This window comes from Microtus pennsylvanicus, chromosome 1 (assembly GCF_037038515.1).
Source record: "Microtus pennsylvanicus isolate mMicPen1 chromosome 1, mMicPen1.hap1, whole genome shotgun sequence".
NCBI classification, from domain to species: Eukaryota; Metazoa; Chordata; class Mammalia; order Rodentia; family Cricetidae; genus Microtus; species Microtus pennsylvanicus.
The window spans coordinates 71,870,634-71,886,712 of NC_134579.1; the positions used below are offsets into that span (position 1 = coordinate 71,870,634).

The window sequence follows — 16,079 nt, forward strand, 5'->3', positions numbered from 1 at the left end:
TTAGCTGGGCAAGCACTGAGGGACAGGGGGCAGTCTGTGAGGGAGAGCTTACCTGGAGTTCTGTCTAATATTTTTTAATATAGAAAATTTCAGAGAATGGCAGCGGATTCAGCGAACACTATGTGTGAGCCCCACAGTCTCCACCATTAGCGCTAACACCATCACTCTTGCTCTGGGAATACACCCCCTCCCAATCCCTCTGCTCTGATTGTTTCAAAGCAGACTCCAGAATCACGTGATTTCATCGGGAAATAGTTCAATCTATACCTCTAAGATCACACTCGTCCTTAAGTGAAAACTCAACACTACTGTCACATTCAAATACAATGCTATCACACTATTGCCAGAAATAACCGGCTTTCACATTTCCCCCAGTTAGCCATGGATGCTCACTGTTTGTTTGGCTCACTTTCCCACTGAGCCCAGACACCGTCATTAACCATTATCTCTCTTCACTGCCTTTGAAGTTTTGGTCCCTCTCCATTTTCAGCTAATATTTTCCCTTACAATCTTTGGTGCAGATAGGGTCAACTGTTCAGCGTTGTCACTGGTTTGGGTTTTTATCCTATCAGTCTAAATCATACCCTCGTCTTAATGACTGAAAACAAGTGTCTCTATTTTGAGAACTAAACATGCATCTTTCTGGACGCCATCCCTGAAACTCCACCTAGGGTCAAGGCAAGAGCACCTCCCATCGGCGCAACACCATATATTTATTTGCTAAGTATTGTGAATCCATTTTCTCACTTTTTGTCAGTCTCATAATAGCCTTGAAAGGGCTGACATGCTTATCTCATTTCACACGTGTGAAACTGTGGGAGGTTTAAAAGAAAGGTGTCTGAACACGGGTCACGTGACCCCATTGTCCTGGAACAATACTAGTGGATGCTCTGATCTTTCTGTCGCACAGCATGTACTGTGTGCCCCTAGCTGGAATATTCTGAGGCACCAGAGAGAATGAGAAGGCTATAACCCTGCTTTTAAAGAACTTAAACTCTAGTCAGGTACATACCAGGCAGGGGGAACATACACGGTGCAGGGCATTTAAGACATCTGGAGGCAAATGATTTTCTAAGAGTAGCATCGTGTGAGCAGACAGCCTGTGCTGAGCGGTGACCGGGACGCCCGCAGGGTGAGCGTATAAAACATGGCTTGCAAGGGAAGAAATGTCTAGCTCGCTCCCTGCCCTGCTTACTTTCGAGATCACAGTAACCCAGAGATCACATCTCTGCATTTTTGGGTGAATGTAACTGTGTTGGTGAACACTTAGTCTTTAGTTCCAATCCTTCCCAGACCTTCCTGTCTACTTCACCTCCCTGTGGCTAACAAGATAGTTCCAGGCAGCATGCTGACGCTTGCTCCAAAATCCAAAACTTTTGAGACTTTACTTACGTCATAAGTGAAAATTTTCACATCTGACCTCATGTGTTAGATTGCAATCAAATTGGGATACACTAAAAATATTACCTAAAATTTCCTGAAGGCTAAGTATGGAAAGTATGTGAGAAATATTAAATAATATAATATTGAATTTAGAATTAGAATAATGTCCCCTTCCCTAAAATATCTGATTATTTATATGAAATACTTCCTAATACAAAAAAATTCCACGAATCTGAACCATCCCTGGTTCCTAGCATTTGGGATAAAGGGTGATTCAGAAAATTCAACATCTTTAATGTCCTGTGGCCTCTGCAGCAGCAACTGCTTCATGTCATTATTACATAGGGCAGGGTCATTACAATTAAATGCATCCAGCAGTATCTGCTGCCTAAGAAATGTCATATGTAAATGTTCACTAATAAAAGAAAATGAAGAGAAATAATTTATCAAATGCTTTCTACCTTCCCAGACCTATCGATTGCCATAGCCATTAATCCTTATGATCCCTTAGAAGAAATACTACATTTTCCATCTTACGGATAGTGTGACTGACCCCAGAAGGAGAATAACTTCCTTGCTATCCCAGATGCGGTCGTGCACACCAAGATGTCAGCGTGCCTGACTCTGCACTCGTCTGTGTGCAGTGGAGGCAAAAGTCCCGCTCTAATTTTGGTGCCTCCATCCACCCAGCCTCTGGGTTTTTAAGTTGTGTCCAGGTGACACCGAGAGACATGCACGCTCTCCGGGGAGTCCCACTTGTGACCTGGATCTCATGTGCCACAGAGTCGCTGCTCAGAAGGGTCCAAAACCCAGGGGGCTTCACTCTTCTCCCTTGCTTCACCTCTTCCCTAAGGAAGTCATAAGCTGTCCCTTAGAGGGCTAGCTGTCTGTAACGGCCCATGCCCCGATGTTGCCAAGATCTAGGCTAAAAATGGGCGTAGTAGAACATCAACTGTGCTGATTCCTGGAAGGCACCTTGGGCCTAACCTGTGTGTTTCTTGCAGTCATGTTTCGTCTCTACGACTCTGATGAAAACGGACTCCTAGACCAAGCGGTAAGCTTTCACTTCAACAAAGCCCTGGGGAAAGCAGGGGTGTAGTGACAGTGATGGGAGCATCCAGTCACCCCAGTTCCATCCCTACAGGAACTGCGGGTCTGGCTAAGGGATACAGATCATGAACAAAGTTCCTGCCTGCTGTTTCCCATGAGTCAGCCTGTAAAGTGCAGAGTCATTCCTTCTTCCAGACCCAGCCTGTAGAGCACAGAGTCCAATGTTCCTTCTTCCAGAACGAGAAGCCTGGAACTCCACAATATCAGGATAGGGAGATATTTTCTATTTTCATCAAATGTAACTTCCCTTGAAATTTCCTGCTGGGACCCAGGGGTCAAGAGTGGGGGAGCAGAGAAGCAACAAGACCAGGGCAAGAGGAGAAGAGGAAGGTTACTGGCGAGATTCCTATCTACCCAAGCTTAGGAGCCTGCCCCGTCCTGTCTGTTCCGAACCCTATGCCCACACCTCACACCTTCAACAGGAGGCAAAAGCAGGTCAGAACCAGAGAGCAAGAGGAGGGCTAGAGAGAGAAAAGTCCAAGAAAGAAGGAGGCCCTGGATCCAAACCTGGTGGTCATGACTTACTGCCAGGGCTTCCAAACAGATGGCTAACTGAAATCAGAAAAGAAAAGGAAGGAAAAAGAGAGGGAGGGAGGGATAAGGGAGAAAATGAAAGAGGGACAGAGGGACAGGGGAAATAAGTCCACTAGGCCAACGAGCCACGCCAACTCTCCCTACCCTGGCATCCTGTGGCCTCTCCAACACTGTTGTATTCTGGGGGTTGTGGTCTTCAATGAGACAAGCACAGACTCTGGCAGACCACAAGCATCCATTTACTGAGGGTTTACAATGTCTGGTGCTACTCAGAGAGCCGAGGATGCATTATCGTGACCAAATGACAGCATCCTGTCCCCTTGTGCAGCTTCCATTCTAGTCTAGGTATCACTACACAGCATCAGATACCTGCAGATCTGGGCACGGTGAAGCTGTGTTCAGGAAGCTGAGGCAGGAGAATCATTCGTACCTGTCTCAAAATAAAAGGGGGTAGGATTAGGGCTGGAAATATAGCTCAATCAGAGAGCATTTGCCTAGCCTAAGACTTCAGTTCAGTCCCAGCACTGCAAAAAGTAAAACCGTACAGTAGAAAATACATATGCATAGACTTCCACGCATATTGGGTAGATGTCTGTTAATAAGAAAAACAAAGGAAGTAGGAAACATTGGAGGGAGTTGCTGCTTTCAGAGAGGTTGTCAAGAAAGGCCTCCCTGGGGAAGGGACATCAGAACAGAGACTCGGAGAAGGTGACGTCTCGGGAAGAGCCCTCTAGGTAGAGGACATTGAGTGCAAATCCTGATGCATTCCCCAAGATGCCAGAGGATGCAGTGGAAACCGGGCTAGCTAGAGAAGAGCAAGTGAGCAAAAAAGAAGCCAGAGTGAAGGACCAATGGGAGCACAGACGGTGTGTGTGAGTGGGGGCAGGGCGCCAGCACGTGAAGTTTCCCTTAACCTCAAGAGAAATGAGGAGACATCCAAGGTTAGGGACAGAAGCGACGTATTTGGACATCTCGGGCATCATTCTAGAGACCACATCAAGTAGGCCAAAGTCACCAGACAGAGACCTAAGGAAGCAATCAGGGCACAGACCTGCAGGCAGAACACAGTACTTCAAGTGGTAACCGGTTCAATCTGGAACATATTTTAAGATAAAGCTGGCCGACAGACACACGTCTCAAATGAGTCCTCTGACTCGACTTCACCCCTGGAATCCCTGGCTGGTGAGGTCCCAGCTCCTTTGTGAACAATCCCAGTGGCAAAGAAGTCATGTCTCCACAACAGGTGTGCCACTGCTGGGAACGAGCTGGACAGGGCTTCCCGCCTGCTCGTGTGGTATGAGTTTGCTGACCAACACTCAGTACGCTGTTCTGCCCTCCTTCCCCAACCCAGGAGGGGATCAGAATAGGTTCCCTTCACATTGTCCCTTCCCTGCATCCCTCAGCTTCCCGCTGCCCTCTGCTGCTAACCAGAACCAGGGAGACACAAACTGCACAATGACCTTGAGTATTTAAAAGTTCCATCACACACCTTACACAAAATCTCCTCCAAACCAAAGGGTCCCCGTTCTCCACTGTTCCTCCTTAGCTGCTTTAAACACCCACACTGGACAAGCTCAGCTTGTCGGCACCGTTATCAAAACACAGCATACAATGGAACCTGCCCATCCATTGCTTTACAGATGTGGCTCGGTCAGGGTAGGTGGGGACTTACTTCTTCCTGAAGCTAGACCACTCTACTGAGTCTAATTCTCAGTTCCCAAGCCACATTATCTCACAGAACCCTGGACCCCAGCAGACTCACGCACTTTTCCGTTAAAACGTCCTGCCCACTTCACTGCGCTCATCCACTGCCCACCCTGTGGTTTGGCTGGAGGTCACTGTTTCCCTTTGAGAAAAGTACTGTTTGTTCACATGCAAGAGGCTGGAGCAAGCGGATCACCAGTTCAGGTCCAGCATGAGATGGAAGAGGAGAAGAATAGAGGGGCGGGGGAGAGAGCGAGACATAGTGAGAGGATATATATCTGGGTCAGGGGCTGCAGAGATGACGCAGGGGTTAAAGGTGAATGCTGTTCTTACAGAAGAGCCAAGTTCAGCTCCTCGCTTTCATGTTGGGCAGCTTACAGTCACCTGTAACTGCAGCTCTAGGAGATCCCATGCCCTTTTCTGGCCTCTGCAGGTACCTGTGTTCACATGCATACCACCCCCCCCACACACACACACACATTAAATATAAAATGTGTCTTTAAAAGCTAATAGCTGTTGAGGCTTGGCTTGCTGGACTTAGCCCTAAATTCTGCATGATGGAAGTAAGACTTTCCAATCTTCAGTTTGCCCACCCACATCATCTCCTAGAACAATCTCACTGTGCACATCTTAGGTAGGGTCCATACAAAAGACACTAGCTGACACCAGATACTTCACCAGCACAGTGCAGTGTTTCCATGGCTCCCTCCAGGCACCGACTTGCCAGCATCTGGCATGTTGGTAACAGGTTAAGTAGAGACAGGCCTTGGTGCCAAAGGGGTAATCCATCAGGCAAACAAGCCCTTAAAAGCCTCCTGTTCACCAAATTCTAGGCTCGGGGTTGAGTAGAATACAAAGGAAAGAGGAGATACTGAAATAAATCTAAATCAGTGTTTGAGCCAAGACCAACACAGGACGTGAACCTGACTCCAAAGGCAGACAGATAGAGCCCTCTCTGCTGAGGTGTGGGAACAGAGAGTAAGTGATAAGAACAGCAAAGAGAGGCCTGTCTTCATCTGCATTCACAGAACTTACAGGAGAAAAGGAGGGAGGGAGGCAAGGAAGGAGGGAGGGAGGGACAGAGGAGGGAGGAAGTGAGGAAGGAAAGAAAGAGAGAAAGGAAGGAAAGAGAAAGAAAGAAAGAAAGAAAGAAAGAAAGAAAGAAAGAAAGAAAGAAAGAAAGAAAGAGGGAGGGAGGGATAAAAAAAGAGAAAACAAAATTCAAGATTCCTTGTGGTTTTCGGGTCAAAGGACAGAATGGTGGGAGGAGGGAGAGGCTTGGAGTCAGTGCTCCAGGTGCTCTGTGCGGCTCTGGTTTACATATGCTCTGTAAGCATCCACTAGCCAGTGGCCTTTGTGGTCAAGACAAGAGAAAACCTCTGCCCTTGTGGGATGGTAGTATGTCACACCACCTTCCCTCATCTCCTCCCCCCCCCCCCCGGCTGCCTTCCCATCAGTTTTGATTTTGAGTTTTGCTCTTATTTTGATTAAAACAAAAACAACAACTTTGGTTTTCTCTCTTTGATGATTTCTCTCCTGGTATTTTCTAGGAGATGGATCAGATTGTGAACCAAATGCTACATATAGCGCAATACCTGGAGTGGGACCCCACCGAGCTCAGGCCTGTGAGTTTCTATAAGCACAGTTGACTCCAGGGGGAGCCTCCTCGAGAGAGTGGGGCACACCTGGGATGTGGGTGCAATGGTTAGCTGTGTGCTGTGCGGTGCCCCCAGACGACCTCCCCAACAGCTTCTTTGGAGCCCTATGCTTGGACCCCCCCATTTCTCCAACAGGGAAGATACTTAAGGCAGCACAGTTCCCCCAACCTTCCCACCAGAGACAGTTTTCTGACAGAAATTCACGGAGGTTAGAGCCTCAAACAGTTTGGGGGAAAGTTGTCAGCCATCGGCTGCGAGTGTTAACCGCACTGGCGGGCACCGTGTACCAGGTGTTAGATTAAACCTTTTTCACGCATTTCTGTAAACACAGCGGTATTATTTCTGTTTGAAGATGAGCGACCTAGAGCCCAGAGAGCTAGCGTGAGCCACCTAAGGTCAGGGCAGGGCAGAGTTGGACTTAGAACCCCAATGTCTCCGCTGGCCCTTTGTCACTTTGATCACTCTGACTAAGAAGGGAACCGGGTGAAACGGAAACTGTAAGACAAGAGCAGAGAGAACACTGAGAGCAGAGGCATCCGGAAGAGGGTGGAATGAACCAGTGTCCTTCGCATTTCACAGATCCTGAAGGAGATGTTGCAAGGAATGGACTACGACAAGGATGGCTTTGTGTCTCTACAGGAGTGGGTCCATGGGGGGATGACCACCATCCCATTGCTGGTCCTCCTGGGAATGGACGACTCTGTAAGTCAGTACACTCACGTTCAATGTCTGGGCTCTATATCGTTGCCAGTGTCTGCTCCAGACTTCCTGATAGGCAAGCCACGCACTCCAGGCTGGCTCTGGGGTGCTCTGTATTTTTTTTCCCTTTCACTTGCTCATGCCCAAAATACATTCTTTCACCCGGAAACACTTTGATATGCTGTTATTAAGGGAAAATTTCTGTTGTGCACACTGTAAAGGAACACAGCATTTGCCTGCAAGACACATAGTCAACCAGGCCAAGTGCGGAAGAAACGTCAAGGAGAATCTCATATTTCATCAAGTTAGGTTGTAAGATGCTAGGAAAGGAACCAGTCAGAGGGCTCTGCACACAAAGGCACCAGCCACCAAGTCTGATAGCCTGAGTTCGATTCCCAGAACCCATATGGGGAAAGAAAAGAATAAGCTTCCTTGTCATCTGCCCTCCACATGCCATGACACAAACGCTCACCCTCTGTAATAAGCAAGCATAATGTAAAAATTTTAAGTTAAAGGAATTGGCAAAGGAAGGAAGGGAGCAGGGGAATAGTGATCTGCTGAGGGGCTTTCATGACTGGACTCCAGTTTAGCAATCAAAACAGATAAGGTAGATCTTTCTACCCCATTTTGTATAGATGGAAAACCGAGGTTCTGAGCAGAAGAGGAGTTAGGTTGCACCTCACTCCAAATTCCCCACACTTTCCAACACTCTACACCTTAGTCAGAGCAGGAAGGAGAAACTTGGAGGTCATTTGATTTATCCCTAAAGAATAAGCAAGATCTTGATACCTTATTCTGTCTTCTATTTTGTGGGCGTGTGTGCGTGTGCATGCATATGTGCGTGCGTGCGTGCGTGTGTGTGCATGCGTGTGTGTGTGTTGAACCAAATGCCTCACACATGATAGGCGAGCACTCCCCCTGGTTTATATCCCCACCTCCCCTTTTTACTTCTCATTTTTGAATCAGCTCACTCCATGGCACAGGCTGGCCTCAGACTTGCTCTGGAGCCCAGACAGGTCTTGTCGATTGAACTTGTGGTCCTCCTGATTCAGTGTCCAGAGTAGCTAGGCTTACAGGCCTGCACAATAGGCCGGGCTTGAAAACACGTTCTGGCTCTTAGGGTCCGTGATGTGTCTGGCAGAGTTCTCTGTGAGTCCCGCTCTTCTGGTCTACACATGGTCAGGGGCGCAGGACTGGTCCAAGGGCACACGTCTGAGCAGAGGCCCAACTGCCACACTCAGTTACTTGGGGACCTTCATGCAGTGATCTCTTGCTGAGGAACTACACATACGAGAACCCACAAGAACCCCAAGAAGCAGGACAGGCTGTTGTCATCACTCACTAGGCCCTGGATCAAAAGAGGAGCTCAGCGTGGTTGCTATCCTGACACAGTGTGGCTGGTTTGGTTTGTTCTCATTTGAAGGAACAAAACTGAGATATTTTAAGCACAAGGAACCAATTTCTGTTCTCCTCCCTGCATTGACCATGCTAATGTTCAAAGTCCCACTGACATCTTGTGTGGAAAGAGCCCACGCTTGTGGAAGCAGCAGGTAAAGCCTGTGTATTTCTTCAGCATTCTTTCCAGCATTCCCTTCAAATCAGCCTTGAATAAAACTAGAATTCACATTACAAAACGTGGGAAACAAAAAATAAATGTAATTTTATTGATATTAATCAAAATCCTTTTAAATCTATTTTAAGTGTGGGCTAAACAAGTTCTTTCATGAGCAACATCCAGGCTTCTAGAGGAAACCCATCAATGTCTTGTATGACATGCTGCTTTCCTGCCAAAGTTCTCACTCACACAGATGACCTCTGAGAACACAGAGCAGGCAAATGCAGCAATGGGGCAAAACCTACCCAGAAATGAGCAAGCCACACGATGGCGCTATAACCTAAGCAGAAGCTTTATTTAAGCCCTTTGGTGCATTTGCTTCTTAGAGCTGAGGGTTTGGGGGGAAGGGTACACGGCTTAGACAACAGAGGTGTTTGCTGATAAAATGAAGGTCCTTTAGTTCATGAATAAGCAGATCTGCTGGCAGGGTGCTGAGTTTCCTTCTGCCCAGGGAAACCCTTGTAGAAGGTGGTAGAAAAAGGCATACATTGACTACTGTCTGTCACTCATCCCTCCTGTGGCACTGGCCCTAGTTACAGAATTCCTGAACGCTTTTTGTTTTTGTTTTTGTTGTTGTTGTTGTTGTTCTTTTTTAATCTGTATACTAGTAACAGACTTACCACTCTTCCACAACTTTCATACCCCCTAATATTTTGTACAGACTAGGATGTGTCAGGGGACTAGAATAACATTTATGATCATCATCGTAATCATCATCACTGCAAGTCCTAGGGGCAGATATCTGCCAAAGGGATAAGTCAGCTGGTCTTTTTTGTGAATTGCTACCCACCCGCAAATCTGCATCCTGAAGTGGAAACCCTTGGATAAAGGGACCTTAAGTCGGTACAACTCAGGTCTTGAAAAGGGTCCTGAAGAACATAGGATACAAAAGTCAAGGGAATAGATAAGAATTTGACAAAGAACGTGGACTCCAAGGACCAAAATCTAGGTCCAGCAGCAGGGCTAAGCACAGCGATCAATCCAACAGCACAGACACACAGATGTTGGGACTGGACTCCATGCCCCCGGCCACACAGCCAAGGATAAGTTTACAAGCGTAGTTTTCACTGCCCTTCAGACCACACCCAGTGCTGCTCAAGATGGAACCCTGGGAAAGATTCAGCAGGAGAGATGCTCCCAAAGCCAGACTCAAGCCAGGGGGTGTACCAGGAGCTGGGACGTGGAACTTGACATGCCAAGGAAGAGGTGACCACGTGAGGCACGGCTCACACATGTGACTGAGGAGAGTTTTGTCCCTGAGCCACTTAAGAAGAAACATTCACTCCCTCTCTAGGTCTCACTTTAGAATTGTTGTTGCTATAGTTACATGTATGTTTTACATGGAGTGGGGCTTTCTCCACACATGGAGTGCATGCGTGGAGAGGTCTGGGGATGACCACCTTCAAGAGTTACCCTTTCGGTGCATCCTGTTGAACTCGGGTTATCAACCGCCTCTACCCACGGAGCCATCTCATCACCAGCCCTCACCTTAGTGTTTTATCTGTTTGCAGAAACTTGGTATAAACACGCCCGTAGTGTGTGTGTGTGTGTGTGTGTGTGTGTGTGTGTGTGTGTGTGTAAGAGAGAGAGAGTGACCGTGTGTTTGTGTGACTATGTGTATGTGATTGTGTATGTGTGTGTAAGAAAAATGTTTATATACATAAAATAAAATAAATCTAAAAATTTTTAAGTTGGTATAAGAAGTATATTATTAGCCAGGTGGTAGTAGTGCATGCCTTTAAACACAGCACTTGGGAAGCAGAAGCAGGTGAATCTCTTGAGTTCGAATCCAGCCTGGTCAACAGAGCAAGTTCTAGAATAGCCAGAGCTACACAGAGAAACCCTGTCTCCAAAAAAAAAAAAAAGTACATTGTTTTTACTAAGCCAATTGTTCTTAATTATGTTAGTCTATACTCACCGGAGAAATTTCAGAAAATATAAAAGAAATCAGAAATTAAAGAGGAAGAAAACAAATGCACAGTCTTCCAGATACAGCTAACTTTGGTTAACAGGTACATGAAATCTTTTACCATTAGATATATTTAAATATATTTTTGTTTGCTTGCATGTTTATTTGTTTTTTAAGATTAATACAGGGTCTCTCTACACAGGCCTGGTGTCCTGCCTGTCGCTATGTAGACCAGGATGGCCTCAAACTCAGAGATTCATCTGTCTCTGCCTCTCAACACTAGGATAAAGGCATGTGCCACCACACCCAGCTTCCCATTAGTCTTAGATCTACAGCTAGAGTCATAAAACCCTATCATATCTGCAATTTTAGCAATTTGGGAACCATTAGTGTATCTTTAGCTCTTCACTATTTGAAATAATGTTGCATCTGACCAGCACAGAAATGCTCATCTGTTTTCTCAAAAACAGTTTTCTTTAGACTGAAGCCCAAGGAGGGATGCTGGCAAGTCAAAGATTGCAATTATTAAAGACTCTTCAGATAGACAGGTGAGATAGATAGATAGATAGATAGATAGATAGATAGATAGATAGATAGATAGATAGATAGATAGATATACAAGTCGATAGGCAGATAGATAGGCAGGCAGGCAAACACACCAAGTGGCTCTTCCATTTATCCCTCAGGAATCCAGGTCTGAGAGGGTTTATTTAGCTCCTCTCCCACCTCCATTCAGATGTTCTCTTCTTTTGTGTATGCTAATTTTAGAAAACGCACACTAAGAATTTGTTAACGACTGCGAAACTTCTCTTCCAAGTTTGAGAAGAGAACATTACTGAGAGAAAAGGAAGTACCAGCTTGAGGCAGCCTCTGATTTCCGGGTGGGTACCAGCTCCACAGCTCACTGCCATTACCTCTGCAGGGCTCCATGGGGGACGGAAGGCATGCCTGGACCCTGAAGCATTTCAAGAAGCCCACGTACTGCAACTTCTGCCACATCATGCTGATGGGTGTCAGGAAGCAAGGCCTGAGCTGCATTTGTGAGTAACCGTCCTCCAGGTCTTTGCCCGCGGGCTCTGTCCGCTTGGCGCACAGTCAGTTGGTCCATTCCAGGGACAGTCTAGGCATGTGTTTCCCAGATGGTGGGATCACCCCTCATGTTTCCACAGCAAGGCCTCTGTGCCCTGCTTTGGGTCTAGCTGAGTCAAATGGACAAGATGTTTGCTGTGGCTGGAGTCCTGGACCACTGGTCTCCTAGGAAAAAGTATTAGAGTTCTGACACAGTTAAAAGCATCTCATGCTAACTGCAGTTGTGTTTCTAGCCAACGTTCATTTCATGTGTGCTTAGGGGTGCTTTCTAATTAGTTGAGAACACACTCTATATTCTAGGAGTGCAATGAAAAATGAAATTGTGTGTTTACTTCATTTTCTAATCCATTTAGTAAAACTGGAGGGAAGGCAGGAACATAAGCACAAATGAGCAATTAGATCCGGACTAAGAAGGTGAACACAGAAAGAAACAGAGGAAAGGGGAGAGGAAGAGACAATTTGGGAAAATGGGGAAAGAGCAAGAGGAGATGCGACAAAAGCCAGAAACTTCAGGGGGGCAGCAAATGTGGGTGCACTGAGTCCTGCTAGCCACCTCGTGGCCAGATAGCAGATACCAACCGGACTCCAGGGAGTGGGCAGGGTGAAGAACAGGTCCGCCCACTCTGCATCAGCTCATCAACATGTTCTCATTCCTGCTAAGTGTGAGACCTCTGCTCCTTTGCTGTTTGCGTAATCACAGTTACAGTGACAGTGACAAAATGTGGAATTGCCTAATCTGATCCTGCACGTGGTGCCTCACACAAATGTCCCACTTCACACTGCAAAGTCCCTTCCCAGAAAGAGAAAAGGAAGCCACTGTGGGCACATCGACAGAGGAATCTGAAGTTCTTTCTTTCTTTTCTTTTCTTTATTTCTTTTTCTTTGTTCTTGTTGTTATCATTTTTTGTTGTTGTTTTTTGTTTGTTTTTTTTATAGCAACAGGGTTTCTCTGTGTAGTCCTGGCTGCCCTGGAACTCACTCTGTAGACCCAGGCTGGCCTTGAACTCACAGAAATCCACCTGCCTCTCCTTCCCAAATACTGGGATTGAAGGCGTGCGCCACCACCGCCCAGTCCATCCTGGGCAAAACAGTTACTCAAGGTGCTGTGGTGTCCAATAGCGTCCATCAGCCCAGTGACCATGGCCTTTCTGTCACTCATTGTTGGCATCCTGACATACAATGGCATCCGCTTCTCACTGCTCCTTCTGACGTCACTTTGCTTCATGGAGAAAGTGGAAGTGTCAGGGAAGAATGGCTCAGAGAACACTAGCAGTGTTAGAGTTCTGCTAGGCCAGGCCAACTCCATATGTCACTTTTCCTCACTGACCATCACCCAGAAGGAGAAACAAGCCTTCACTGAAGTGTGTGCACCGGGGAGGGGGCTGGATCTTCCCTTGGTGGCGTTCATAAGCACAGTCCTTTCTCTTTTTTTCCAGACTGTAAATACACTGTCCACCAACGCTGTGTGTCCAAAAACATTCCTGGATGTGTGAAAACATACTCAAAAGCCAAAAGGAGTGGCGAGGTTGGTGACACCTATTGGCTCATTCTACTGCATGCTGCCTCGGGGACAACATGGTTATCATCACAGATTCCTATGCAGGAAGGGGCTCTGAGAGATTTCTCTAGTTCCTTCTCTGTCTCAAGGACCACCCCTAAGCCATCCCACTCATTCATCAATCCATTCAGCATCTCCCTGAGGCCCACTGCATGCCAGGCGCTGTACCAGGGCATCCGCGGGTTCTGAGAAGTGGTAGCCAGTCCGCTCAAATGCTGCCCCGATTACAGAGGATAGACAGGCATGCGCGAATAGTGCAAATACATAGTCGTGAGGCGTGTGCAGCTGAGACTCGAAAGAAAAAGCTCCTCAAAGGAGGTTCTGCTGGCTTTGTTCGTGGAACCAGGAGAGCTTCGCAGGGCACGGAAGAGGGCCAAGCAATTCTAGCAGAAGGGGGCTCCTGTGTACAGACATGGAGACGCGTGTGACTGTGGCGTGGACTTGGTTAGAGGTTAGAAATGGCTGGGTCAGATGATTACAGGGGAGAACACGGAGCCTCATAAGGTGATGAGGCCCGATGTGATAAGGGTTTGGGAGACCAGCTCCAGAATTAGAAAGCAGTGGAGGGTCGGGGAGACACTTCAGACATGAAGAGATGGTGAATTTGTTAATTACGTGACTCTTTCTGAGGCTGGTGTAGGAGAGAAGCCAGGGGAAAGAGTGTTCTTCCAGCAGTTACAGCAGAAGAGGTGCTGCCCCAAGGCTAGAGCCCGGCTGGCTCTGTTTACATCCACCCTTTCAGGACTGGTTGTGTCTGAGTGCCCCGACAGACTTCACTAATAAAGCAGAGAAGATAAAGGAAGGAAGGAGTTTGCCAGGCAGCTGAGAGTCGCAGCCCCAGGACTTAGGCGTGTGGGTGCAGAGGAGGAGAGGGCAGGCTGCGGGAATGGCTCCCAGCGCTCCTCTGGCTGTTGGGTGGTGCCATTTGCTGAGTCTGGAATTAGATCGCCCTTAAACCCAGGGGAAGATTATCCGCATTGCTGCAGAGGGTCGATGTAGTTGAAGAATGTGAGTCAGGAGATGGTGAAAAGGTGGGAGGCTCACAGCCCGTCCCACCCCCCGCCGCCCAGAAGGCCTCCGGGGAGTTCACGCCTCAGACCTCAGAGGGCTCCTCAGACCTCAGACTCCTCATATGCATGCCCCATAGCATGACCCTCGTCCCCTCCCCCACACCACTCATACACACCCCTCCATGTCCATGCCTGGCTCCCATCAGAACACACAGTGGGCCTCCTTATGCTCGGGCCTTTGCTCGTACTCTAGTCATCCGACCCAGAGAACAGGGTGACTCTCCTGAGGGGCCAGCAGAGCACACCACAACCTTGTGAGCCTGCAGGGACACCCCAAATCTCCCACCACTTCTTCTTCTGACCCCAGACAGGCTGGAAAAAAAAACCAACATGGTACTCGGACAACAACCCTGGGGCTTAAGTCAAAAGACCCGCCTCGTGGGTCTCTATGGGTCCCTACTCACCAGCCTTAGAACCCGAGGGCAGTCACTTACCTCCCTGAAGCCTCAATGTGTCCCTCTATAAAACGGAAACAACAATCTCAGGGCATATTCAGTGTGACTGCGTAGATGATAAATTCACCAAGTGACTGCTTTGTACCCTCAGCGAGGCCGCTGGAGGTGAGAAGCCACAAGTCAAGTGTGACACCTCTTTTGGAGCAATAAATTATAGCGAAAATATTCTGGGTGAATAGCGTCGCACAACTGCTAAGTAATTGAAAACATTTAGTCTTGTTTAATGCAAATAGGAATAATATCATGTAGATATTTTGCATGTTTCTAATATAGTTTTTGAAGCTGAGCCCTTCAAAGATATACGCGTGCACGCGCGCGCGCGCGCGCGCGCACACACACACACACACACACACACACACACACCACTCCTTCCACGGCTTTTTTCTTCTGCAGTTCAGGGCACCTTGGTGGAAAGTTCTAAGTTCTGTGGGACTCCCGGGAGAGATCTGAGTGCAGATGCTCCCAGGCAATGGGTCAGAGGATCCCCCTCTTTGCTTGAGGCATGCACACATACCCTCCTGATCTGCCCTGGTGGCATTTCCCAGCCAGGTGGCTGCTGCATCCAGATGGCCAAGAAATGGGCATAAAAAGGGCCCTGTGGTACCCTGACTTAGACTTTGCTTCTCAGCTATGGTTACATAGGATAGGCACGCAGGGCACGTTAATGCATGTGAATTTAAATCACACGGGGACATTTAAGTCAAATATCTGGGGCCCAACCCCAGACACTCATTTATTTGGAGTGTGGGCGGGGCACTAGGCCTTCTGGAGAATCCCCAGGTGATTGTGATGGGCAGCTTTGGCTGAGAAGAGAATACCTGGGAAGATTTGCAAATGTGCTGGCTCCTTGCATCTTCCCCAATCCCAGAGGTGCCCCATGCTGGTGTCTAAAGAGGGGGGTCCAAAGACTCAGAGAAGTTCCGAAACTGGCCAAAAGGCACCCAGGTGTTAGGTGCAAAATAGGCGACTCCGGAAGATTGGGTCCGCACTCCAGCCCTCTGACTACCGCCCACCCACCCCCACTCCCCCGCGCGCGCACCACACTGACTCCCAGAAAGGGTCCCCCATGAAGACAGGGCTCGCCAGTGAATTTGGCAAAGCAGAGGAATGGCAGGCGGGAAGCTTGCCTGGGTGAGAGTTAGTACAGAAGCGGAGAAGGATTTTAATCTTCTGTGCTTAGCACGGTGGCCAGGCAACGAGGAACTCTGTGTCCAAAGAAGCTTCCACTACTGAGGAAACAGGGCCCTCTGGGCTCCTCGCGCCTCCCAGTTCTTGGTACCCTGGGCCCAGGGGCG

At 47.9% G+C, this 16,079-nt stretch overlaps 1 protein-coding gene across 6 annotated transcripts in view; it reads left to right on the forward strand.

Annotated features, from left to right (window-relative positions):
* The window catches only part of Dgkg (diacylglycerol kinase gamma), a 207,806-nt gene that overhangs the window by 84,730 nt on the left and 106,997 nt on the right, over positions 1 to 16,079 (forward strand). For all 6 annotated transcript variants that reach the window (XM_075967989.1, XM_075967983.1, XM_075968007.1 and 3 more), the window contains 5 exons: positions 2,388 to 2,437; positions 6,282 to 6,356; positions 6,969 to 7,091; positions 11,535 to 11,652; positions 13,138 to 13,226. In XM_075967989.1, the coding sequence (XP_075824104.1) occupies positions 2,388 to 2,437; positions 6,282 to 6,356; positions 6,969 to 7,091; positions 11,535 to 11,652; positions 13,138 to 13,226 (455 nt within the window). The remainder of the gene's footprint in view (positions 1 to 2,387; positions 2,438 to 6,281; positions 6,357 to 6,968; positions 7,092 to 11,534; positions 11,653 to 13,137; positions 13,227 to 16,079) is intronic.